This window comes from Coffea eugenioides, chromosome 2 (assembly GCF_003713205.1).
Source record: "Coffea eugenioides isolate CCC68of chromosome 2, Ceug_1.0, whole genome shotgun sequence".
Taxonomy (NCBI): Eukaryota; Viridiplantae; Streptophyta; class Magnoliopsida; order Gentianales; family Rubiaceae; genus Coffea; species Coffea eugenioides.
The window spans coordinates 62,653,334-62,679,268 of record NC_040036.1 but is presented as its reverse complement, the minus strand read 5'-3'; the positions used below and the strand labels follow the sequence as shown (position 1 = coordinate 62,679,268).

At 34.9% G+C, this 25,935-nt stretch overlaps 3 protein-coding genes across 3 annotated transcripts; 2 read left to right on the top strand and 1 right to left on the bottom strand.

Moving 5' to 3' along the window:
• Positions 1-87: 87 nt before the first annotated feature.
• On the top strand, positions 88-2,871 carry LOC113762756 (protein IQ-DOMAIN 1-like). The gene is made up of 5 exons (XM_027306338.1): positions 88-454; positions 603-863; positions 1,236-1,463; positions 1,586-1,699; positions 1,787-2,871. Exons 1-5 carry the CDS (start codon positions 389-391, stop codon positions 2,477-2,479), a joined length of 1,362 nt encoding a protein of 453 aa, XP_027162139.1. The 5' UTR covers positions 88-388; the 3' UTR covers positions 2,480-2,871.
• A 63-nt stretch (positions 2,872-2,934) lies between these two features.
• LOC113762468 (cytochrome P450 711A1-like) lies at positions 2,935-7,222 on the bottom strand. The gene is made up of 5 exons (XM_027305930.1): positions 6,849-7,222; positions 5,743-5,895; positions 4,654-5,431; positions 4,290-4,385; positions 2,935-3,719 (listed from the first exon to the last, which is right to left on the bottom strand). Exons 1-5 carry the CDS (start codon positions 7,103-7,105, stop codon positions 3,390-3,392), a joined length of 1,614 nt encoding a protein of 537 aa, XP_027161731.1. The 5' UTR covers positions 7,106-7,222; the 3' UTR covers positions 2,935-3,389.
• A 5,359-nt stretch (positions 7,223-12,581) lies between these two features.
• Positions 12,582-14,916, top strand: LOC113762177 (non-symbiotic hemoglobin 2-like). Its single transcript, XM_027305491.1, has 4 exons — positions 12,582-12,734; positions 13,000-13,114; positions 14,272-14,388; positions 14,605-14,916. The coding sequence occupies exons 1-4, from the start codon at positions 12,640-12,642 to the stop codon at positions 14,764-14,766; spliced, it is 489 nt and encodes a 162-aa protein (XP_027161292.1). The 5' UTR covers positions 12,582-12,639; the 3' UTR covers positions 14,767-14,916.
• The last annotated feature ends 11,019 nt before the right edge of the window (positions 14,917-25,935 follow it).

The following is a 25,935-nucleotide window of genomic DNA, read 5'->3' as shown; positions in this document are numbered from 1 at the left end:
CACCACCACCACCAGGACCAATAGCTGTACTTCCCCACCCCACTCCCCTCCTCAACACACAAAACACACATGCCACTCACCCACGAAAACACGCAGTAATTTATTTATGCCCTATTAAAGCTCTGCCTATATCTCTCTCTGCCTGATTGTGGGCTTGTCTATTTTTTTTTTTTCAGTTACATAAATGCCCTCTTTTTTTATTCTTAAAATTTCTCTTCTTAGCTAAAAATTTAGCTTTAGCTGCTTTGCTTTAATCTGGTGGGAAGCTGCTATTTCTTCATCCTTTGCGTCATCCCTTTTGCTTATATTTTTTTCCTTCATCTGAGGGAAGATTGATCTTTGAGCTGTTTTTGGAGCTGAAATCTGGTAGATCAAGAGCTTAGCCCAGATGGGTGCTTCAGGAAAATGGGTAAAAGCTTTAATAGGATTCAAGAAACCAGAAAAAGATGACTATGTAAGCTCAAATTTTTTAAAAAGATTCAATTTTGCTTTCTGCTTTTAGCTCGAAGGATTTCACAAAAATTTGATCTTTTTTCTGTATATGTGCTGTGAGTTGGTCTTAAATGTCTTTTGCTTGCTTTTTGCATGGGCTTTTTATGTAGGAAAAGTTGGGGGGAAAAGGCAAGAAATGGAGGCTATGGAGGAGTTCATCAGGGGATCTGGGTGGGTCCTCATCATGGAAAGGATTCAAAGGGCATCGTAGGAACAGTGGTGGATCAGAAGCCTCGGATTCTTCATCAGTGAATAATGATGCTTTCACAGCTGCTGTAGCTACTGTTGTTAGAGCTCCTCCAAAAGATTTCAGGGTTGTTAGGCAAGAATGGGCTGCAATCAGAATCCAAACTGCCTTTCGTGGATTTTTGGTAATCCATCTCTCTCTCCCTCTCTCTGATTTTGCCTATCTAGCAGCAGTGGTCGCAAGATGAAAAAAATGCAGCAATTTAATCTTAGGCATTCCTTGAACTCTGCTAACGTTTCCTATCATTTTAATTGGTTAATTATGGCCTGTTATCTGTTTTATCAAGTGCTTGTAATAATATTTGTGTGGGTTATTGATAAGAGGTTGTAGAAGTTTATCCAACTTAATACATATACATTATGTGTTAGTCGTATGAACTTTATGCATTAATTCATTGGAGTGGCCATGTCTTGATTCAAAACAGTAGATGAGGATATTAGTTGAATTCATCTAATTTGGTGTCGGATCTGAAAGTGGTGTTGAATTATGATTTTAGGCAAGGAGAGCCTTGAGGGCCTTGAAAGGACTGGTGAGGCTCCAAGCTTTAGTCCGTGGCCGGCAGGTGAGAAAGCAAGCTGCTGTAACCCTTAGGTGCATGCAGGCCCTGGTCAGGGTACAGGCACGGGTTAGGGCTCGCCGTGTAAGAATGTCCATAGAGGGACAGGCTGTGCAGAAAATACTAGATGAGCATCGCAGCAAAGCTGATCGTTTGAAAGAAGCAGAGGTAGATTTCCCTTATTGCTGTTATTTGAGTATATCTGGTGATGCCTCTTTTATTACTTTGGGGTGTTTATGTAATTTAATTTAATTAACTGAAGTAGTTTTCTGATTCTTTGTGAATTTCAGGACGGATGGTGCGATAGTAGGGGAACACTAGAAGAGGTTACGACAAAGATACAAATGAGGCAAGAGGGATTGTTCAAGAGAGAGAGAGCACTTGCTTACTCTATTGCCCAGAAGGTGCTTACAGTTTCAAATATTACTTCGTAATTTGTTTAATCTGCCTAACAAGGAGGAAAATGGATAATCCTTCAACTTTCCTTGCAGTGCAAATTTAGCCAAAATTTTGATTCCCGAACAAATGTCTCGGTCCCCTCCCTTAAAAGTCATGAACTTGACAAGAATAGCTGGGGATGGAGTTGGTTGGAACGTTGGATGGCAGCAAAACCATGGGAAAACAGACTGATGGAAGAAGCCAACAACGATATTGCTGAAAAGACTCCACATTCAAAGACCTGTTTGGATTCTTCCAAGGGTAACAACAGATCAAGGTCATCTGAACCTGGCTCAGTGAAGGTAAAGAGGAACAATGTCACTACTAGGGTATCAGCAAAACCTCCTTTAGTTGGATTAGCTACTCGCTCATCCTCGAGCCCGAGTTCTGAATTTAGATACGATGAGAGCTCAGCTTCATCTTCAATATGCACATCAACAACTCCTATATCTGGAACTACTCCTTTGACGTCAGACAGGACAGAGGACAGGAATAACAGTAGGCCTAGCTACATGAACCTGACTGAATCAACTAAAGCTAAACGGAGAAATCAAAGGATTCTAAGGCAGTCCATGGATGAATTTCAATTTCTCAAGAAATCATCAGCATTCTCCAATGGTGATTCCAAAAGCAGCAATGGGTCTGATCCATCTTCAGTCCACTTTTCTAGGCCTCTGTGCCTGCCTACTAGGATGGAGAAATTCTCAATGAACTTGACAGAAAGGGATAGTTGCTTTTATCAGTAGGGGAAGGGAAGGCTAAGGTTCTTCAACCATCAGGGATAATTGCTTTTATCAGTAGGATGGGAAGGCTAAGGATCTTCAACCATCAAATTTGTTGCAAGTAGTTTACAAGGCTAAGGTTCTTCAACCATCAAATTTGTTGCAAGTAGTTTACAACAGCTTGTTGTTATATATCCAAATGCTCTAATTTTTTTTTCTGATGTGCCAAAACCCCTTGTTGAAGTACTAGGACGTCTGTGATCTTTGGTTCTTGATATCATGTAAGTTGTGATTTTGGAGACGATAACTTCGTTATGGCACTCAGTTGTTCAGAACAATTGATGATCTCATGCGATGATTGCATTTGGGATGAGTTTCGGTTTAGCTAATACATATCTAGTGACTGGTTAGTGGTTCTTTCGCTGTTATTCCTTAGTTGAAACCTTGCCCCTTCCAAAACCTCAAAAAAAGAGAAGCATAAAAAAAAGGGTAGTATCCTTTTTTTGTTATTGCTGATCGGCAGTCGTGCTTGTATGGCAATCACTAACCTGTATGATGGAAGCTAAGAGTGCAAACAACAGGAGCAAAACAAAGCCCTAATGTGGCATATTTAGTAGAGATCTGTGGAATAATTGAACAAAGTAGACTTAAAAGCCTTGCAAGACCCCAAAGCACAACTTTCCCAAATTACTCATCTACCAGACTGCTACCACCCTGCCTGTAGAAGATGGCAGGATCATAGCTGTGTTTGGTCCATCACATGAACATCTGCTCTGGAACCAACTAGGTACATAATAAGATCATCTGCTGCATGGAATGCATTTCGTAGAATGGCTCATTCATCATTGTAACATTGGGAAATCAAATTCACCATTATATGGAACGATCACCAAGCTGATTTTCTTTCTTTTCTTGTTCCTTTGTTTATTGTCATTCAAGTACGTTTGATAGCTCTTACCCTGACACCATGCTTAAAGTTCAGTACTATGCCATAGTCAAGTTCCAAAGGTTTTTCCATGTCTGAAGAATGACGAAATATATACTTCCTGTACAGATGAATCATCGAAAGTTTAAGTTCTTGTATGGAGAATTTCTGACCTATGCATGCTCGTGGCCCTATTCCAAAGGGACTATTTGCATAAGGATGCCTTTGCTTCTGTTCTTCACAGTCTGGATCAAATCTCTCAGGTTTGAACTTGTCTGGTTCTGAAAAATTTTTTGGATCTTTAGCAAGAACTCCAAGAGCCAGCCAAACCCATGTACCCTGCATATGCATATTATGAGATAAATCAGGACATCGCTTACTAAAAACAAAGAAAGGATGATAACAGAAAAAGATTTCCAATGAAAATTGATGATACAATTTCATCTTCTTGAGTATCCTCCAGCTTACGACCAAGCAATTCCATGGCATTAAAAAAGAAGTACTGTTACCATGTTTTTGGGCTTCGTCCATTGGAAATCTATCACAATTAACTACAAAAATGAAGCCACCCTGTGGCAGAGGACATTATCTTAAGATGATACTTCTAAACCATTTACCGATTATCAGTGATCTAATACAACTACTATGCAATAAATAATGCACTAGTTCCTATTTCACCATTTCAGAATTTCTTGCAATGCGTTCACTACTTTTCATCAGCTTCTTTACATCTTAAAGAATTTTAACTTTATAAAACTGATTGAACTCAAAGTTACTCAACTGAATATGCCTTTCCTGACCATCAAAGATGCCCTAGAGGAGTATTGTTGAAATTAAACCATTCCTTCTCTAAAATAAGTGCGATAGCTTATAAGCATAATCCTTGCGAGATAGAAAAGTAAAACCAACCTTTGGAAGGATATAACCTCCAATCTTTACTTCTGCTGATGTTTCTCTTGCAACTAAGGGGGAAACTGTATAGAACCTCATTGCCTCTTTGATCACCTGGAGTCAAAGAATTAAAAGAAGAATGAGATAAAATCCTTTATTACATCATTCATAAGAGATCTTGAACATCACAGGTTTCATCAGTTAGGGAAGACGAATCAAGTTTTGACAAATAAGAAGTTGCAATTTTGATTAGATTGTCGAGCACAATAGAAATCCTACTAAAATCCAAGATCCTCGTTAAGTTATGAATATGTGTATGAATTTGTTGATGAATTTTTCCACTAAAAGTTCTGGTGAAAATGGGAGCGGCAGGCAAAGTCACCTGATCAAGATATGGAAAATTGTGTTGAAGATCATGGGCAGTAGGCATCTGATCACGAGGACCAAACTCATCAATCTCTTTCAGCAATTTCTTCTCAACTTCTGGATGTCCAGCCACCAAATAGATAATAGTCGATAATGTAAATGATGTGGTTGCTGAACCAGCAAGTAAATGTTCATAAGTTACAGCACTGATATAGTCTGGTGTAAAGAAGTTCCTTGATGTTTTCTCTGACTCCCTTGCACGCAATATGAGCGACAAAAAGTCCTTTGAGTCAAGGCTCTTTTCTTTCATTCTCTTAGCCACAATTCCATCAAGCCGGCGAGTCAAATTCTGGTTGGCTTGGTCTACTTTTCTGTCCATAGTTCCAGGTATCCTTTTAAGAATCTGGCGGAATGGCTCTTGTAGTATGGGAACAAGCAGCCCGAATATGATTGAAAAGGATCCAGACAAGTCCATCTTAAGCTGTGTTGTAGAATATATGTGTTGATTGATAAAGTCTTGGACTTCATTATCATTTTGCTGGTGGCTCATTCTATTGGCAGATTCATTGCCTGCTTTGGGCTTGGAGAGACCAAAGTCTACTCCAAAAGCAGCTTGTCCAATAACATCTGTAGCCAATTTCAGGGAGAGTTCAGAGAAAGTCACGTCTCCTTGCGATTCAAGATTTTCAGTTGCAGCTTCTATAAATGATTGCATTGTTGGTATCAGCTTGGCAAGGTGAGATGGCTGATACACCGACAGTATGGTATTTCGCATTGTTGACCACCTTGCATCCCTGTAAAGGTTGCAAGTGACATGTCTTTTATGATTCATTAAATTTCATGAAACCTAATCTTGATTAATTGCGACAACTTAGTTCCTATCTCACTGAGACATCCAATGCCAAGTTTATCTTCTTATTATTACATATTTTGCAGTCGGTTGCCATCTTGCTTTTAGTTACCCAGGAGTTTAGCATCATTGCAAGTAGTATACAGATTTAATGACGACAATCCAAGTCTATTTGTTGCTTTTTATACTAGATTAGTTATATTTGGATCGGGGAGGCAAGAAATTAACATATTACAGTCATAGTCATTGCAATACCTGGTGAAGAAGAGACCCTTCTGATGCAGGGGAGATGCTGCTATAGGAGATGGAATGCTTCTGTTGGAGATGTCTTTGAATTTCTTGATCCCAACTTCTCTGCAAAGTTCTGGATCAGCCACAATTACCAGAGGCTGTCTGCCCATGTGAAACCTGCAATTGAAAGTATTATGAGGCAAGCACGCAGGAGATGAACATGAAATTGTTTCTCGAAAGTAGTTAAAGAGCTTTCCAGCACCAATGGATCAATTTACTTCAAGACAATTCTGTAGCATCAGCAAGGCCAAGGATAGCTACTGTTACACTCAGAATAAGAATAACAGATCCAGGGTAAAAAATCTTGATTGAATACAAAACACACTATTACTTTTCGGACCAACTGCAGTTCTATGTTGTTCTAAAATCCTTGTGACTCATATCATGTGAAGTTCAACGTGTACAAAAATTTGAAGTCGAAATTTGGACAATCTTCAGATTCATTCACAACAACTCTATTGCACTCGTCCCTTTACCTCTCAGGATGAGAAAAACTTTTGTACAACCAAACAGGCTGATTGAGTACAGGGACTATGAATTATGTCATCTTTCGTGGAGCCGACATGATATACTGAGGTGGAGTTACCACTGAGGAAAAGAGTTAACAGTAACCGCAATTTCTTCAGCAGAGATCAAACTCTTTTTACCCCACTAGAAGAGATGCAATTGACAAACTCAGTAAAACAAAACACTTATAATCAGATTTTTTAGTCAGCCACGTAATTACTTTAGTGACCTCATTCTCTTGAAGCAAGCAAGCAAGTGGACCTAAATCCTATGCGTTTAGAAGTGAAAGGGGTCAGCACAAGCGTCGACAGACAAGATGGTGATTAAGATGTCAAGATTTAACATCAGCAAAATGGGAAAAGAAACATTCTTGCAAAAGTCAACCGTCAAAGCCATGAAAATTTTCAGCTCAAAGAGCACAACTATGTTAGTAGCTGCAGAATTGCGAGATGCAAGAAACAAAGGTAGAAGCTGCCTAATGATTTACTCTTTGTAACAAATGGCAGTATTTTTTTTCTTTCTATAGTTTGGTGATAAATGAACAGAATAAGAGAACGACTGACCTGAATACAGGACCATAGGTTTTGGCAAGAACAGCAAAAACGTCAGGGCCATATGTAGCAAGCAAGGGAAGGTGTCCTAATAGGGGCAGAGATGGAGGACCAGGTACTTTCCTGACAGCCCAGTAAGGTCTATAGAAGTACCACAAAGTCCCAGCCAATAAAGCCAATACGGTGAATGTTACTGATACAACTGGTGCCTCAATTAACGGTCTTCCAAACTCCATCAGCTCTTGAACCTTTGCACCAAACAAGTCCATCTTTCCTCGCAGAAGAGAGAGGGACAGACAAATGTGAGCCTATTGCTGGCAAAGTCACCAAGTGTAGTGAGCTTTTCATTGTGGGAGGATCGCAATATAAAGGAAAAGGATTGGCAAGGGCGGCATTTGGCTGTAGCAAGGAACGCACGCGGGTTTTGGGTTCTTTGAAACTGCTCGTCCTGTAATAGTCAGGCTGTAGATTTCCGTCTATTTTTAATGATGAGAAGGGGTAATTGGTGGGTCCTTTCAATTTGTCTCTTCCATTTTTTTAATCTCAAGTAGTCAATAAATTAGTCTGTAAATGATAAATATCTAAAAATTGCTTCATGTATTGCGTATGCTTTTTTTTCTTTTAATTTTCTTTTAAAGAGAGACTCCAAATATTACGAGGAAAATGGAGGGTTTGGTAGTCGAATTGGAAACTTTGTTAACATTAGAATTTGTCAAGGAACAGTGGGTGAAAATTATCACAGGAAAGAAAAGAAAAAAATCCATTTTTCATCCTTAAACTTTGAGTTAGGGGCATATTTCGTTCTCAAATTTTTAGACGCATCACGTTTAGTACATAAATTAATTATTTTGAACCACATTTAGTCAAAAAACGGTAAAATATTCAATTTAGACGAAAAAGATTGACGTAGCCGTTGATTTTGACTGAGAAATTTTTTTTGCTTAACGACTACGTGCCAAACACATAACTTTCTCCATTCAAATTAAGTAATTTACCGTTTTCGAACTAAACGTGAGAATTGGGTAAATTGGGTTAAGTCATCTAGATCATGAGTCAAATCAAGGGCTGACCTTTTTTGCTAGTCACGCGTAAGCCACAATTTGGGGCCAAAATGTAATCGAAATTAGAGTTTGGAACCAAATCACAATTTTGTGAGAGACATAAAAGCTTCATTTTCAAACAATGGACAAAAGAGGGGGAAAAAGAAAAGTCAAACCTCAAACTATGAGGGAAGTTTCTTGTGTTTTTCCCTATAATATATTTTACGGAAACTTTTGCAATGGTTAGTTGGATTAATCTTATATATACTGTCAGTGTATACATTATCACCATTAAATATATAATACATGTGCAAATTTTGAATTTCGTGATAGTGTATATAAAATTTACTTTGGTTATAATGTGAATAAATAAATAGATACATATACCACCATTTGGAAGCAATCTATTTTGGAATCTGAAAAACTTCCACTTCATCCGGTTACAATTTAATATGGAAATATTCACCTTTTTTTTTTTCTATCCGGGACATTTGTTATGTTGATATGGTTACTAGGTTATTGATCCTCCATGACACTTGTTAGAGCCACTTCCTCTAATATTTCTTATGCTCCTTGCAATTATTACTGTCAAAATGGTATTCTTCTCATAATTTCTATGTTAAAAGAGGTGCATGAAATGGACTTAAAGGTATTTAAATGAATAAGAAAATCATAACATTCAAGGATCCAAAAAGATACGAGTATCAAAACCTATCTCTTGTGTTTGATACGGATGCGCTTAAAGAAGACAATAAAGGGATCCAAATAATTCTTGTATAATGAATCATCAAAAAGCACACACTTAGAGATACTCATGCAATATAAAAGTAATAGGATATATTGGTAAAAAAATATCAAATATCTTATTGAATAATTTTATTAATTGAATCTTGATTGATTATGATCTTATGTTCTTGTTGAAAATAATATAAAATAACCTCTAAAATTGTGCTAAAGCGACTAAAGCCCTGTTTGATAACGCAATTTAGCATTGAAACTTAATGTATTCAGATTTTAATATATTTAGACGCGTTTAGTAACTAAAAATTGAATATCTAAATTAATTAAGTGTCACTGAATTTTTTAGGTAAAACTTGTTCTTAAAAATAAATGATAAACTATTCACTTATCACTGAATGTGATATATACTCAATTGTATTTGATTTAATACTTAATAATTTAATGAATCCATATTTCAAATTTCAATTTTATTAAATGCATACTAAAAGAGCTCCAATGTAGAAGGAGCTGTCTCTCTTAGGTTCTGTTTGATAAAACTAAATCTGAATTTTGAAATTTGAATACTGAAACAATTAATTTACTAAATTTTAAGCACTGAAAAGAAATATATGAATGTCTGAATTTTAATGCTAAATCTATTTGTACTGTTTGATAAACATTTATGACTGAATGCTTAATAAGTTAAATTTGATAATTTTGCCCTTATATCTTTTCATCCAAAAAAGAAATAGAACATATGATTTAATTAGCTAAAAATGTTAGGTATGAAAATGACAATATTTATTTTTAAATCAAATTAATATAAAAGATGAATTATATTGTATGAGGAGTATGGAGAAAAAGTGAAAATCATTCAAAAGGGAGAAAAGAGAAATAGAAAATCATTAGATGGAGAATATGAAGTTGTTTAATTATACAAGAATTTTGAACATAATTAATAAACAAGGGTAGATTTGGTAGATAAGATAAGGTAGTTGAAGTAATTTAATTGATTCTTATCAGAATTAAGCATTCAGTTAGCTGAAAAAAAATACACACAAGTTCAACACTACTTAACAAGTTCAGCAGATGAATTTTCATTATCAATCACTCAAAATATCTGAATATCTAAAAAGATTCAATTTCAGCACTTTTATATATTAGCAAACAGACCCTTAGTCGTCATGCGTAGATATCTTTTAGTGGAAAAGTAGTTTGCAGTCTTCGCACGTTTTCCTTCTAGAGCGGGGATTGGTGCGATTGTTTGTGTAATGGCGTTATGCATTTATCGAGTAACGACTCAGTGCACCGATCTTGACCGTTAATTGTTCTCTATAGTTGCAGGTCCGATCCTTTCCTTTTCATGGTTAAACGTAGCGTGTAGCTAGCTTGCTGCTCTTGCCAAGCCAAACTAGCCACTTAGCACATGATCTAGATTTTTCTTTATTGCATGAAGTAAAATGCAACTTGTTTTTGTTTTCTAACATAGGAAAATTAGATAACTCAGTTCAGTTTGAAACACAAGAAAAGTGACTGATATATAATCTTTAATTTTTTTTAAAAGAATATTAGTGAGTGAGCGCTCGTTAATATATCTAAATTATACACATAACTTATCATGTGAAAGTATATATTCATATCCACTGTACCTCTTATATTTAGATACTTTTCGAATTAACTAATGTTTTTGTTAAAAAAAGATGCACTTAAAACCTCTTTTAACAAATGTCCACTAAATGTCTGTTAACTAATCTTATAATCTTATAACTAAGGAGAGAAACCTAATATTTTCATCAGTGAGTCGATGGAATTATAAAGGAATTATAGAATTTGTTTGCCAATAATTAACATCTTGACTTGACACAGTCATGAACACTAGTCAAGGTCAGATGATTGCTAGCTGATAACACGTAGAATGTTGATGGTCTGTTTTGACTGCATATCAATGACAATTAGCCGGAGTTTTCTTCTTCTCTTCTATTTTACTATCTATTAGTACAGCTGCCCTATATCTATTGCCTACTCCATCTGGCATATCTATGTCCTTATATTGCCTACTCCATCTGGCATATCCGTGTCTGGCATATCTACATCTACATCTATGGCCTGCTCCATCCGGCATTCCGGCATATCTATATCTAGATCCCAAAATGACCGGAATGTCTTTTGCCTACTCCATCTGGCGTATCCGTGTGAATATTGTAGGAGAAAAGTCTATGTGGTCCTCAAACTTTAATAATTTTATACTTTAAACCCTTTAACTATTAGTTATATATTTTTGACCCCTAAAATATTGAAAACATATATTTATTGCTTTCCATTAGTCTAAATGTAAACACATAACTTGTAATGTGAATGCACATATTCATATTTATTGTACCCCTTATATATAAATACTTTTTGAATTAACTTTATTTTCGTAAAAAAAAAAATGTACTTAAGACCTCTATTAACAAATTTCCATGGAGCGTATATTAACAAATCTTATAATCTCATGACTAACTAAAGAAACAAAATATTTTCGTTAGTTGCGAGTCGATGGGATTATAAAGGAATTATAGAAGTTGTTTGCCAATATTTATCACCTTGACTTGACATAATCATGAACACTAGTCAAGGTAGGATAATCACTAGCTGATAATACGTAGCATGTTGACTGAAGAGCTTTTGGAAGGGATCTTCTCACGGAAATGGGGCAGGTGCAACCGTCCCTGAGCGGTTAATGGTCAGGATTTGGCCTCAAAATTTTATGCGGCTGAGATTATAAGTTGTAACTTGATTTCCACGCCATGTGTGAGACCCACAAAAATTTGCTCTAAAGTTACGCGATGTGCAAAAAAAGTTACACGATGTACAAAGAAAATTACGCGTAGTTGATAATGACGAAAACCGCCTGGGACGGTTGCAGGTGCAACCGTCCGTGCCCCGAGTCCATCTTCTCACTGCGTGTCCATAAAAATTGGCCGAAGCTTCCTCCTTCTATTTATCATCTCTACCTCGGAAGCTTCCCATAACAACCAAAAAGTCCACCTGGCATATCCGTGTGAGTATTATAGGTGAAAAGTCTAATTGGCCCACGAACATCAATAATTTTATATTTTTAACCCTTTAACTATTAGTTATAGATTTTTGGCCCCTGAATTATTGAAAACGTATATTTGTAGTCCTTCTATTAGTCTAAGGTGTATACCCAAAATTTATCGTGTGAATGTACACATTCGTAGCTATTGTACCCTTTATGTTTAGTTACTTTTTGAATCAACTTTATTTTTATAAACGGAAAACTTCCATAATACATCTTTTAACAAATGTCCACTCAATGTCTGTTAACTAATCTCATTAGCTTATAACTAGGTGCAGAAACCAAATATTTTTGTCATTGGTGAGTCGATGGAATTATAAAGGAATTAGAGCATTTGTTTGTCTATAATTAGCATCTTGACTTGATATTGTCCTGACAGAAGTCAAGGTCGGATAATCACTGGCTAATAATACATACCATGTTGACTGACAATCTTTCGGGAAGTAATCTTTTGACTGCATATAAATGAAGATTGGCCAGATTTCCTTTTCTATTTTACTACCTCTATCTACGAAGCTTCCAATACAACCAAAAAGTCTTTTGCCTATTTCATCCAGTATATCCGCCTGAATATCATAGGAGAAAAGTCTATTTGGCCCTCAAACTTTAATCATTTTTACTTTTTAACCCTTTAATTATTGGTTATGCATTTTGGACTCTTGAACTATTGAAAACACGTATATGTATATAGCCCTTCTATTAGTCTTAGAGCGGCTCCCTGAATTATTGAAAATCATTGAAAGGCTACAAATATACGTTTTCAATAGCTCAGGGGTTAAAATATATAACTAATAGTTTGAGGATTAAAAGTATAGAATTATTAAAGTTTGAGGGTCAAATAGACTTTTTAGCCTATATTACACCTATAAATTCTATGTCCGCCTTACCGCTCAAAAGCCAATATAAAGTGAGGGAAGGGGCTACCATATAATCGGCGCAAAGATCAGGGAGAGGAGCAAAAATGGTGTTGAGTGAGAAGCAAGAAGCTTTGGTAAAGGAGTCTTGGGAGCTGATGAAACATGATGTTCCTCGACACAGTTTTCGTTTATTTACACTGTAAGTAGACATTCACCAACAGTTTTCATCCAATTTCTTTGCTTTGCATTACGCATTTATTTATTTTAACTGTCTTTTGAAATGCTGAAAAAAAAAAAACTGTTTATCTTTTAACATATATGTACCTAATGCAGAAGATGTTGCTTGCACCACCTAGCTAGCACTCAAGAAAATTAATGGTTTAACGAGTTGATATTCTTCCACAGTATTTAATTCTCTGACTTATTCTCCCTGGCCTTTTTTTTTGGGGGCCATATGGTTTAAGGATCATGGAGAAAGCACCAAGGGCAAAGGACTTGTTCTCATTTCTAAGGGATACGGATGAAATTCCAGAGAACAATCCCCAGCTCAGGGCACATGCTGCCAAAATTTTCAAGCTGGTATGATACCGTAATGCATTTTGTCCTTTTTTTTTTTATGTTCTCATTTTCGTAAACTTTTGCCCACTATACGAAATGAGTGATACTTTCTTTGTTTCTTTTCTTTTGGGTAAACAACTTATTACCCCCTTTAATTCTACAAAATGCCAGATGACCCTCCTAAAATTTTAAAATAGCCATAGAACCCCCTATAATTTTATGTAAAGTGAAAAATGGACAGAATGCACAATCAGTTACAGCGTTTATACCAAACATGCTTTAAAAGTGCATGTGATAAAATATTAATATCCATGTAACCCTTTTATGATTTGTATAAATATCCACTTTACCCTTTTGTGATTTTTACATTTATCATATAATCTTCCTATACTTTTATATAAGGTGATTAAGCTGTCGAATAATTTAACATTTAAGTAAGGGTATTATTGGTATTTCAATTAATGACATTACATAGCTGTTTTCTATCAAATTTCTACTTTACATAAAATCATAGGGAGGTGAGTGGACATTTTGAAAAATTAGGGGGATCACGTGGCAGCAGATGAAACCACAAGGGGTTACATGTAATTTACCCTTTTTGTTCCCCTTTGAAGAGCTATTGCCTATTGGTCCTTCACAACAATTTTTATGAAAAGAAACTTCCATTATCTCGTATATATAGCATCCTTCCCATGTTCCTTTCGGTGGTCATTAACCCAAAAAAAGAATTGTAGTGATCCAAAGCTGACCAAAAAAAAAAGATCTACCAATTACACTCTCATAATTTATTTTGAGACACATATCTATCTTTGAACAGCATAATTTGAAAGAGAAGCATCGAGCAGGGATTAAGATGGATATGTACAAGATTAACGGTCAGGTTGTCATGCTTGGAGATACTAGAAAAGCAGAAGAGCAATTCGTATTAATCATGTATGCATTATTAGTGTATATAAGATTTATTCTTAATTTTTTTATAATTCAGTCCAGAAGTGCATAAGAAAAGTTAATGGTGAAGATTTCCACTCGAGAGCACTTGCAATTGTTGCAGGCTAGATCTCAAGTTCCTGCAAATTGTCATGCATGCAATAGATAACAGTCACTTTGCAGTACTACAGTAATAGTTTATCACTTCTAGTAGTCAAGTAGAAATCTGACAAGGTTATATACAACATTAGACTTGCGAATCAGTAGTGCAGCTGCGAGAGAAGGGGGAAGTGGCGGTTGGCGATACTACTCTCAAGTGGTTGGGATCAGTTCATCTCCAGAAAGGAGTTCTTGAACCCCATTTTGAGGTAATACTACTTCTAAAGCTGCTGGCTGTATTTTTTTTTTAATCTCTAGAATTTCAGGAAATGCACAAAATTAATATGAATATGCATGTGATTATGATATTCCAACCTTAGTCATAAAAAAGTAACTTTTATGTAGGGTTCAATCTATTCAAGTTCTTGACGAAGCAAATTAATAGAGAAATTAAATTGTGTATTTTACGCGAGACATGCATATAGGTTGTGAAAGAAGCATTGCTGAAAACGATCCAAGAGGCTGCGGGAGAAAAATGGAGCGAGGAAATGAAGAATGCTTGGGGAGAAGGCTATGATCACTTGGCAGCAGCAATTGTGCGTGAGATGCAGGTCCAGGCTGCGGCTTCATCAAAGCCTATTGCTTAACAGCCAAATCAAGATTTTAATAGTTTATTAGAGTCAGTTATAGTAATTTTATTATTTAAGAATTGATGTTTTATTATGTAATTTATTGCGTTTGTCAAGGCTTGTTTGCTAAATCATCTACGTCATAAATAAAAAGTCTTATTGTTGTCATTTCTTGAAAAATGCGAAAGTTTAAGAGTTGTGTTCTTATCATTTTAGTAATATTATATTAATATTGATATTATTCCTTTTTTTCTATATATATATATATATATATATATATATCAAAATGGAAATGCGACTGATAGAGGTTTGCTATCATATTCATTACGGAACAAGACAGAGTATATATGTGTTCAATTCTAAAAAACTTTTGTGCCACACGAAGGTGATAAAAATACAATTAACATGATTTTCACGTCACAGCAAATGAAAGAAATATAAAAACGTACACAAGGAAAATTTCCAAAATCAACTCTTTTTGTTTGAACTTTTTATCAGAAACATGTTTTCACATAAGAAAAATGCAACTTTCATCCTCAATATTTTGGAGTTGGACTAATTTGGTCCCTATTGTTTGAGTGGAAACATATTTCGCCTCTTAAGTTTTTATTTTTTGACCAATTTGGAGCAATTGTTTAGACTGAATAAAAAGCACAAGCAACATGCGTTGTTAGTAAAAAAATATACAGAGGAAATAAAATTCATTATACCCTCAAAATTCATCAGCCAAATTCCATAAAATTTAAAAATAATATAAATAAATATGCTGAAAGGTTGGGTGTATAGAATCGTAGGGATGGTGAAATGGGTCGGGTTTGATAAATTTTGTCTCCCTTAGGTCTCTTTGCTAATAGTGCATGCCCCTCCCGCATTTCACGTCGTCCAAATTAAGTGATCAAATATCAAATTGTGTTGAATTGAGTGATTAAGCGTCAATTGTCTCTAATTGGTCAAAAATTGAAACTAAAGGGATGAAATGTGTTTCTACTAAAATAATGGGGATCAAATTGGTCCAACTCTAAAATAATGAAGATGAAAAGTGCATGTTTCCTTTTTTACATAATTCAAACATGTGTTATTATCACATTTTACACACAGAATCATGAGCACTAGCTGATTAATTAATTAATTGGTGACATCGATAGGATGTTGGCGTTGCAAGGTCTTCCAGCCAAGCCATTTCTAGTTATTATACGGGTCACATAAAAATTTAATCATCATACAATCAAATTTCACGAACACAATAATATTTCTGTAATGGACATGTTTTATTAATTGGCCGCCACCAAAACTATTCCTTTCAAATATCATCCACAGAGGTCTAAAAAAAATGTTGTAGAGAGATATGGAGTATTTGGATGGTGGACAAGAGCTGAAGATAGCAAAATATTTCTTGGGACTGAAAATACCAAATCAAATTTTCTTATGATGTCATGATAACTGATTTCAACGTTCTACAAGATAAGAGGCTAGAGTCATCGCTGCTCTAAGTGAAGTGTGGATAAGGTGTAGAAATAGGATTTTGGTGGGTAGGAAATGCAAAAAATAAGTAAAGTTTGAGGAGTTGGGTTGGGGAACATTATGGATTCTGCTTTTAAATGTTGTTAGAGTGAGTTGTTGGTTGTTTGTTGGTTGGTGGTAGATGTAAATATCTTATTATTTTTTATGTATATCAATTAAAGATTTATTTAATGGTAGTTACTATCTAAAAGATTGTCTAGATTTATTGTACTTCATCTTGTTATAAGCCTATACATAAGTTTCATACCATTGTAACATTTGAGTGTGAAATATAGAGAAAATTTCCACCCAAAACTCCATCTTCTTAACATGGTATTAGAGTAGGGATTCTAGAGTTTCTACTCAAATGCCTACTCTGATATAATCTTGAACCAAGAACCATGGAAAAATCATCTGAAATGGTGAAATATAGAGAAATTGTTTCCATTTTAGAATGCTTGATTACACGAATGGCAAAAGTCTTGATCAGGATCTAGAAAACTACACCAAACAGACAAATATTGGCATCAAGTTGGATGACACCAATCATGCCTTGTGATCCCAAGTTGTTGAGATGTATATTTCAAGTAAGGACAAATTGGGATATATTAATGTTGAAATTTCTCAATCTTTACTGATAGATCCTGCATACCAATAATGGCAAATTGAAGATTCGATTGTGAAAGGATGACTAATAAACAACATGGATCCATTCCTGATCGGCAACTTCATCTATTACCCTAATGCGAAAGTGACATGGGATGCGATTTCTACAGCATACTTTGGTGTGGTAGATACATCACAATTATATGATCTATGGCAGAGGGTGATCAAGATGAGACAAGTTGGAAGGCTGATTGAGAAGTATTATAATAACCTTTAAGGTTTGTAGAGAGAGATCGATTTCTATCAGCCAAACTCAATGGAGTGTATTGCCAATATTATCAAGTATAACTCTCTCATACAGGAAACGAGGTTGTACTTTTTCCTTAATGGGTTGGATGAGAGATTGGATAAGATGCGCAGTGACGTGCTATGAACAAAACCATTCCTAATAGTTTAGAAGGTGTATGCCTATATTTAGCATGAAGACAGCAGAGAATAAGTATATTGAGAAGAGGAGACAACATAATAGACTTTATTATGGCATCTAAGGGAGTGAAAGATAAGCCAATTATATTGCCTCAAACCAAAGTGCCAACTCAAAGGGATAGATGTACTCACTGCAATAAGAAGAGATATACATACATGATATGTGTTTCGAACTACATGGATATTTAGCATGGTAGATGAAGCGCAAAGGATGAAATCAATGAGCTGATCGATTGATTATTGTTGATCAGAATAGAGGCTTTGGAAGAGTGGCCATTGTAGATGTTGATTCAGTGGCATTAGCCATGGCTCTTAATATTGCACAGGTACCTTTTGTTTTTCTTGTCGATGTCTCAAAGGCTTATCAATATCAAGGTAATTATAGCCCTAATTGGCGTGAAAGTCATTAAATTGTCGATTCAAGATCTACCAATCATATGACCTTTTGATTTGAATGATTTCTCATATGTTACTTACCCAAGACAATTAATGATCTCTAATGCCAATGATGTTCAATGTCCAATTATAGAGGTTGGGATTATTATTTTATCATCATATCATCATCTCTTTATCTACCTGATACTTATTGATACTCTCCCTAATAAATAATCTACTCTCTATTAGTCAAATAATAATCAATCGTATTTGTGCAGCGCTGATGTATTCAACATTTTGTCTTTTTCAAGATATTCTCACCAAGAAGATAATCGATTGTGTTACTAAGAGAAGGAATTTATACTACATGGATGAATTTAGTTTAGGTAGAGCAAATCAGATAAGAAGCACTGATAATACAAAAATTGAGAGATCTAGTTATGACATCAGTAGTTGGGACATACATCTTTTGAATACATGACTTATTTTCTGACTTGTTTTCTAGTGTTAATGTTGCCGATATAAAATGTAAAACTTGTATTTTGACCAAGAGTTATAAGGTTCTGTATTCGATCAGTCATAATAAGTGTAATGCTTTTGTTGATTTAGTGCATTTTGATGTTTGGAGATTTTCATCAATTACTTTATCTATTGTATTCGTTGGTTTATAACTTTTGTAGATGATTGTAGTCAGATGATTTGGTTGTATCTGTTACAGGATAAGAATGGAGTGCTTGACATTTTTAATCATTTTGTTCAATAATTCATACATAATTTTCACCTAGAATCAAGATTTTTTGGTTTGATAATGGTGGTGAATGTGATAATCGACCATTACAGGAGTTCTTCAATACTAACGACCTCATAAATGAAACTTCTTATACTTAGACTTCGTAGCAAAATGGAGTGACTGAGAGAAAAATCAGTACATATTAGAAATAGCAGTTGCCATGCTGATTGGTGTAAATGTTTTACATCAATATTGGCCTGATATAGTCACCATAGCAGTCCACTTGTTGAACAAATTGCCTTCAAAAGTCATTAATTTTTAAACCCCACTACAGGCTCTCTCTCAACACTATACTTTACCATCGGTGCTATTGATTCCAGCAATGTTTGAATGTGTGATTTTTGTACATCTGCTTAAGAATCAATGCAATAAATTGAATCCTTGTACTCTTCATTGTGTCTTCTTGGGATATACTATGCACAAGAAAGGTTATTGGTGTTATGATCCAACCACCAAGAAAATGTATGAAATAATATTAGAGTAAGAGAATTCTTCACTTTAGGGGGAGATAAAAGATGAGAATGAGAAGAATTGGCCGAAATTGGCATGGCCATCGTGGCTAAGTACCGATGTGGCTAATGCTGATTTGCATGGTGATTTACATGCCAATGTTGATCCATCAACTGCTAACTGATAGTGGCAAACTGATTTACTTATTACTGGGGATGAAAAGACTCCTAGCCCTAATGATGCTCCTAGTCGTTTTCAGAAAATTATTGATGATGTGTCTTTTGAAGAAGTAGATGTACCTAACATAACCTCCCATTCCTTGGTACCTGATCATTCTTCTATTGAGAATATTTCTAAGGTTAGTACTTCTGTTACCCATTTATTTACTACCGATTTAGACACAACGAGTAGATACGTGTTGCCTAATAAATCTAATTGGGGCAAGCCATCAAATTTGTACTCTCCAGAGTTCATATAAAACGATCCAAGTATCCCATTGCCAATTATGTGTCAACTCATAGGCTATCTAAATCTCTGGAGGTTTTTGTATACAATGTGGCATCAGTTGATATTCCAAATGGAGTGCATGGCGCTTTCGTGGATCCAAACTAGGCCTAAACTATAGAAGCTGAAATGTCAACATTGTAGAAAAATAACATATGGACCTTTGTCCCACTACCAAAAAGAAAGAATACTATGGAATGCAAATGGGTTTTCTTAATAAAGTACAAGGCTGATAGATCAATCGACTGATATAAGGCTCGACTTGTAACTAAGAGTTACATGCAGATTTATATTGACTATCAAGAGACATTCTCATTTAGGGAAAAACTAGATACAATCATAATTATGTTGTCTCTGGTAGCCAGTTTAGATTAGCCATTGTATCAGTTTGATATGAAGAATACTTTCTTGCTTTGTGACCTTGAAGAAGAGGTGTCACTACAACAAAAATGGCCTTTCGTGACGTGCCTATAAGGACACTTGCTAATTTGTGTCATTATAGTACTTCTATCATGACACTTGTTATCAATTCAATAATATATACTCTAATTTTATTTTATTTTATCTGATATAAAAATAATAATGTGCCTTTAAACTGCCTATCATGACACTTGAGAAAATATGAGATATACAAAAAAAAAGAGTCACAAAACGACATCGTACTTTTTTGGCGGAAGATTCATTTGCCAAAACACTTAGTGAAATACTCAAAACTTTCATTTTACCAGCCAAAAGACCTAGTGAAATTTTGCTTCTTCTCATCTCTCTCACAAAGAAACAACCTCTCCGCAAACTATCTCTTGGCAAATTATCTCTCAGCCAAAACACTTGGAGTTTGTTTTTGCTGAATCTCTCTGCAAACAAACTACCCTTGCTTTCCCATTATTTGCATGGTAAATTTTTTTAATTTTGTCATTAATTAGATAATATTTTTGCTGAATCTCACCGTAAAGAAGCTGTTTGTTTTTCAAGTTGTTCTTTTTTTTTCTAAGAATATAATGGACATTATTAGCTATCCTTGAAGCTGTGTACTATATTGTGTTGAATTAGGAGGGTTAAGTTTCAAAGTTTGCCCTAAATTGATTACATTTGAGATTAGTCCGGTCTATTTGAAATTGAAATGGATGCAATAATAGTTTATGATTTGAGTGCACTTCTTGTTCAGTTGTATTCACCTCGGTTGTCTACTTGATTCATGTGACTATTTTGTTACGGATTTGTTGTCCATAACCTGTTCGATAAAATGTCAAGTCCCCCTGTTTTTCCTTTTTTCGATAAAAATGCATACTTTGTGTGATAGCACAATTAAGAGTGTGTTGTGTGTGAAAGAAAAGTAACATGTTTGGTCAGTTTAGAAAATTAAGTGAAATAAAAAATTTCACTTAAAATTTTGAAGACAAATTAAGGACTACTTACATTTAAGTGATAAGCAATTCTATTATCAAATATGCTTAATTCAAAAAGATTTTGAATGAATTAATTTTCAACATTAGGTAAAATTAGCAAATAGGTAAAACTCCAATAGGAGTTTGATCATTCAGTTCTTTTCCCCTCCAAAGTTCCAGAACGCTAAAAAACTTCGTAGTATAATATTTTGGATGAATTCAGAATAGTAGTTGGGCCATTCCAACAAGGCAGCATAGATGAAATGAGGTAACAACAGGGCGGGCAGGCAGGGGAATAGGGGAGGGCCTAGCTAACCTTAGAAGAATTGTTCCAACCCCTTTATTCTTTTTGATGGGATGCTAAGTTGCTTACCCGACATGGAAGCAAGAAGAAAAGCAACCTGATATAATCATCCTACGCTTCAAAATTACTTAATCACCATATGCTATGCACCTGATTCTTGAATTTCATTTCTACACTCGCTTCGGCCCTCACCCCGTAAAACGGGTACTAAAGAAACTACTCTATGCCAATACTTATGCCTATAACAAGAATAGTTTTTAACCTTCAAAATTTACTATGCACATTGTTCATTTTCTTGTTTCTAATTATGTTTTAGGAAAGGTTTATTTTACCTATGAGACTAGAAGCTTGAACCTCAAGATCTATTGGCAAAAAATGGAGAAACTGGAAGTCAGATTTAAAGGCTACATATTTTGATCCTAACTTGCCAATTGCTGAAGCTTGGTTTCAAAAGGATGTAAGGGTTCGGGAAGAGCAATGGATAAAACTTGGACTTATTGGAAAAGTGAAGTAGCAAAGGTACAAATCAGCTACAACATTCTTAATAAAGTTGTGTTTATTCAATGGCATAATTTTGGTTATGATTTTCAATTTTAGAAACTGAGTGAGAGGAACAAGAAAGCAAGAGGGGAGAAGAAGATGAACCACATAACCGAAAAAAAGTCATTTGCTCAGCTTCGGAATAACATGGCGATATCTCTGACTTTTTTAGTTGCTATTTTTTTTAATTATACATGGTTGATTATGTTAGCTTTGTTTTTTTATTATATGCTACATGCTAAAACTATAATTAAAAAACTTAAATTTCTTATAGGCCAAATAGTTAGGAAGACCTCCTATTAGAGTAGAAATGTTCAATAAGTTTTATACCCATGACGATGGAACTCTATCAAGTACTATAGTTGCTGAGAATTTGGTAAGGATCCTTGAAACACAAGCATTTAAATTCTACCATTGTTTTCATTATATTTGCAATAACAAGTGTTTTCCTTTATTATGTAGCACAAAATGAATGAGCTGAAAAATCAGCTTCCATCGGATTCGCAAGATCCAGTTGGTCGAAATGATATATCTGCCTAGGTGGTTGGGCAAGGCAAACATGGTCATGTTCGCTTGTTTAGCGAAGGTGTGAATCCAACGGATTTATGGGAAGACATTCCTAGTCGTAACACATGTTATCGTATGAGTATTCAACAACAATCAACATTGGTTCGTTTGGAGGAAAGGCTTCAGCGATAAGATGAGGAAATTGTCAACTTGAAGAAAATGGTTTTAGTTCAATATGGAAGGGACGATACAGTTGACAGCCCGAGATATCATTCATCATCGTCTAACAATGTTTCAAACCATAGTCCAATGCGACCTATTCGAGTAAGTCTTTACAACTTCTAAACTTTTAGGTGGTTAGTCTAGAATTTGGCTAGCAATCAGGATAATAAAAGAAAAGAATTAAAATATTTAGATAGTTAATTGTAGTGGCTAAATTGTTTAAAAAATTGCTCCCTTGATTTCAGTGGTTAATCTGAATTTTACTCTTCAGTTTTTAAAGTACACATGGTCGAAAGTTTGAGCATGACTTTGATTCTTGTACTTGTTGGATCTTTTACTAGGTAGGAAATATGGTTTCACTGAAAAATTTGTTTGACCCAACAAAAATCATGGCAAAGGGACTTGACAGGTTGTCGATGCCTGTGCAATAATAAAAATAAGCCTATTTGCCAATTAAAGTAATCATAACCCAATTCTAAGTACTGGAGTAGGGACTCTGGATGTGCAATGGATTATTTGATTCACCCAATTTTCGAAGAGTTTGCTTAATCCGATATACTAGCATGGGATTGCTTATTCACAAGGAATTATTGATTTGTATAAAGGGCAAGTAAGGCCGTCTCCTCAGGGACTGGGGGTATTTATCTCTTTTGAAATTCAAAATAACAAGGGGGTGATTTTGTATAAAAGATGCAAATTAAGACAGTTCGAATAAAAAAACAAATAGCTAACTAAAAATTAAATGACAATTTACTAAAATTAGATTAATAATAATTAAAGATCTAGCCAAGAAATAACTTCAACAATGGTTCACCTAATTGGTCATCGATGCAAGGGTAATTCCAATTATCAACTAATAAATAAGTTATAACTGTCAAACAAGCGATAACAATCAACTCCTCCTTATGGTGTTGGTGATTAAGGTATGTCCGTTAATCACTGCTCTAATTGAGAAATAATCCTAGGTACGTCCGTAAGATTTAATTCTCCAATTGCCTTACGTATTAGAGGTGCCCTATTCTAATCAAATAACACACTACCAGGGTTATTTTAGATTAGCCTGCATATTCCCCTGACACAAATCCAATCATGCCAGTTGTCACTATTTCAGAGCAATTAAACAATTACGGATTTAATGCTCCAATTGACAATAGGTTACTAAATTAATTCAATATCCGGATCCAAGATAATCAATTAATTTAACAACCATAAGCACTACAATAAGAGAATATGCAAATACCAATAAATAAGAGAAATAAATAAAATTAATTCAATCTCACAATTTTTAGATGAACCAAAACCTTCGTTGTTCCTTGACTAGATGAAGAGAGTTAGTTCCTCTCTGTGGAGAAAATCCCACGTGAAATTGCAGAAATAATAGTCACGGACATTGTTTTCGATTGAGAGGATTCAATTCGTTGGAATAAGGAAGAAAAGCGAAACTATAGAGAATGACTAATTGTTTTCTACTTGTCTCTGACATACGAGGGCCTAGACCCCATAAAAGACGAAAAAGGAAAAGTCAAGAGAAAATCTAAAGTAGTCCAACTTGTCTGCCATCCTTTCTCCTATCTAATTCCTACTATTTCTACTATGCGGCTCTTCAGAGGAAAAAGGAAGACTCCCAGTTTTTCTCGATCTCCTCTCTCTTCGGAAACTACCAAAAGAAGAAAAAGTTCCAATTTTTCAAAAGTGTCCCTAGATGCCGCATTTGCCTATGGGATAAGGAAGCAGAGTTGAATTATTCTCCACCATGTTAACTGCTGCTAAAACTCTTCTTCCGTCAAATTGGCACCTTTTTATGGTATTTGTATTCCACTCCCTGTAATAAATACACATTTCCAAAAGTGAGTAGAATCTGACAATTAATCCACATTTAGTAAGATAATAGGGAAAATTAATTATAAAATCAATGACAAAATTGTGACTTATTAGGACTAGACCATATGATTTGCAACAAACAATTCAAGATGCACTTGGTGCACCAATTGCTTGGCTTTGTCATTTGATAATATATGTACTTATTTACTCATTGGGTTTTCTAGAATTTTATTGCTAGCTATGATGATTTGATGATCCCCACCTTCTATGGAATGTCAAAGTAGTTATCTTTCTAACTTCACAAATAATCAGCTAGTATATGGGATCAAGGTAAATCAAAATTTTTTGCAAGTAAATTATTGTGGTATGTATGACTGTTTTGGGCTGATTACCAATGAACGATACTATACATTATGCTTTGCGAATAGTTAACAAAGGGAAAATTCTTGTTTTTGAAGCTTCATTTCTGCTTGTTGCTCAAACTAAAATATTTATGGTTAGATCTATTTCTTATACAAAACTACTTTAGGCACAGGTAGTACCAACTGAAGATTGATGGTGTCTTCATGGTTATGACTGAAGGCTCTCATTTGGTTGGAAAGCTTGGAAGCTATTGCAAGTTCTTTCAACGTTTTACATTAGGAGAATCTTTTATTTTAATTTTAACTAGTGGTGTTGTCTAACATTGCTACACTACTTTAAACAACTTTTTCGATTAGCTATGTCAGTATTTGTTACTGACTTTTAGTTCAACAAATAATATTTGAGCATTGACTTTTGCTTTTAAATTACTACGTGCATTCTATTCTTTGGGATAATTTTACAAGTCCTTTGGGTATTTGATTGACGGAATGTATAGTAGGGAGTACTACCAGGTTACTTCTTATTTAAAAAAAGAAAAGAAAAAAAGACTTCTAGCAGTAAAAGTGTCAGCATAGCTCAGCTTCTAAAACAATATCTAATGATACATGTGATGTCGTCCAAAGCAGTGTTTTATGACATGACTAAGTGTTCTTAAAAGCCATATATTAAGACAAGTCAAGATGCCTTCATAGAATTCGATATCCAAATATGGTACTACAACTATCTTGACACTTTCAATTGTCAAAAAAATGAATTTTTGTTGGTAGATGGGATAATGTAACAACATGATTTTTCTGACACATTTGAATGCTATGAGTCTATCCCTGCATTGGAAGGGACGACACTTGTCTAAGGTGTAAGGAAAGACAAAATATCAGGTTAGATTATCTATACTGACACTTTTAAATGTCATTAAAGCCCATTTTTGTTGTAGTGTATTGTGAACAATGAAATTTTAATTAAATTTCAAAAATTACCATTGGTCTATAAAGTATTTTTATGGCTTATTTTTATCCAATTGGATATTGCCATATGACATGTACACTTGAAAAAATTGGTTATTAAATGGCCAATTATATTTTACCACGTGTCACGGTGAGGTGTTCCAAATCAATTCAAATTGTAGGGATATCTCCACCAATCAAATCATATCATATCACATGTCTATTGGATAAATACCTAAATATTTATTTCTTATTAAAGAGATAATATTTAGAATTGTTTAGTCCATGTATATTTCTTATATACTGCAATAGCTCGTCCAGTCAAAAGGCGCCACGTCAAGTGTCCCCACGAGTTTGGCCAATCGAGAAATTACTTATTTCTTTATTGAT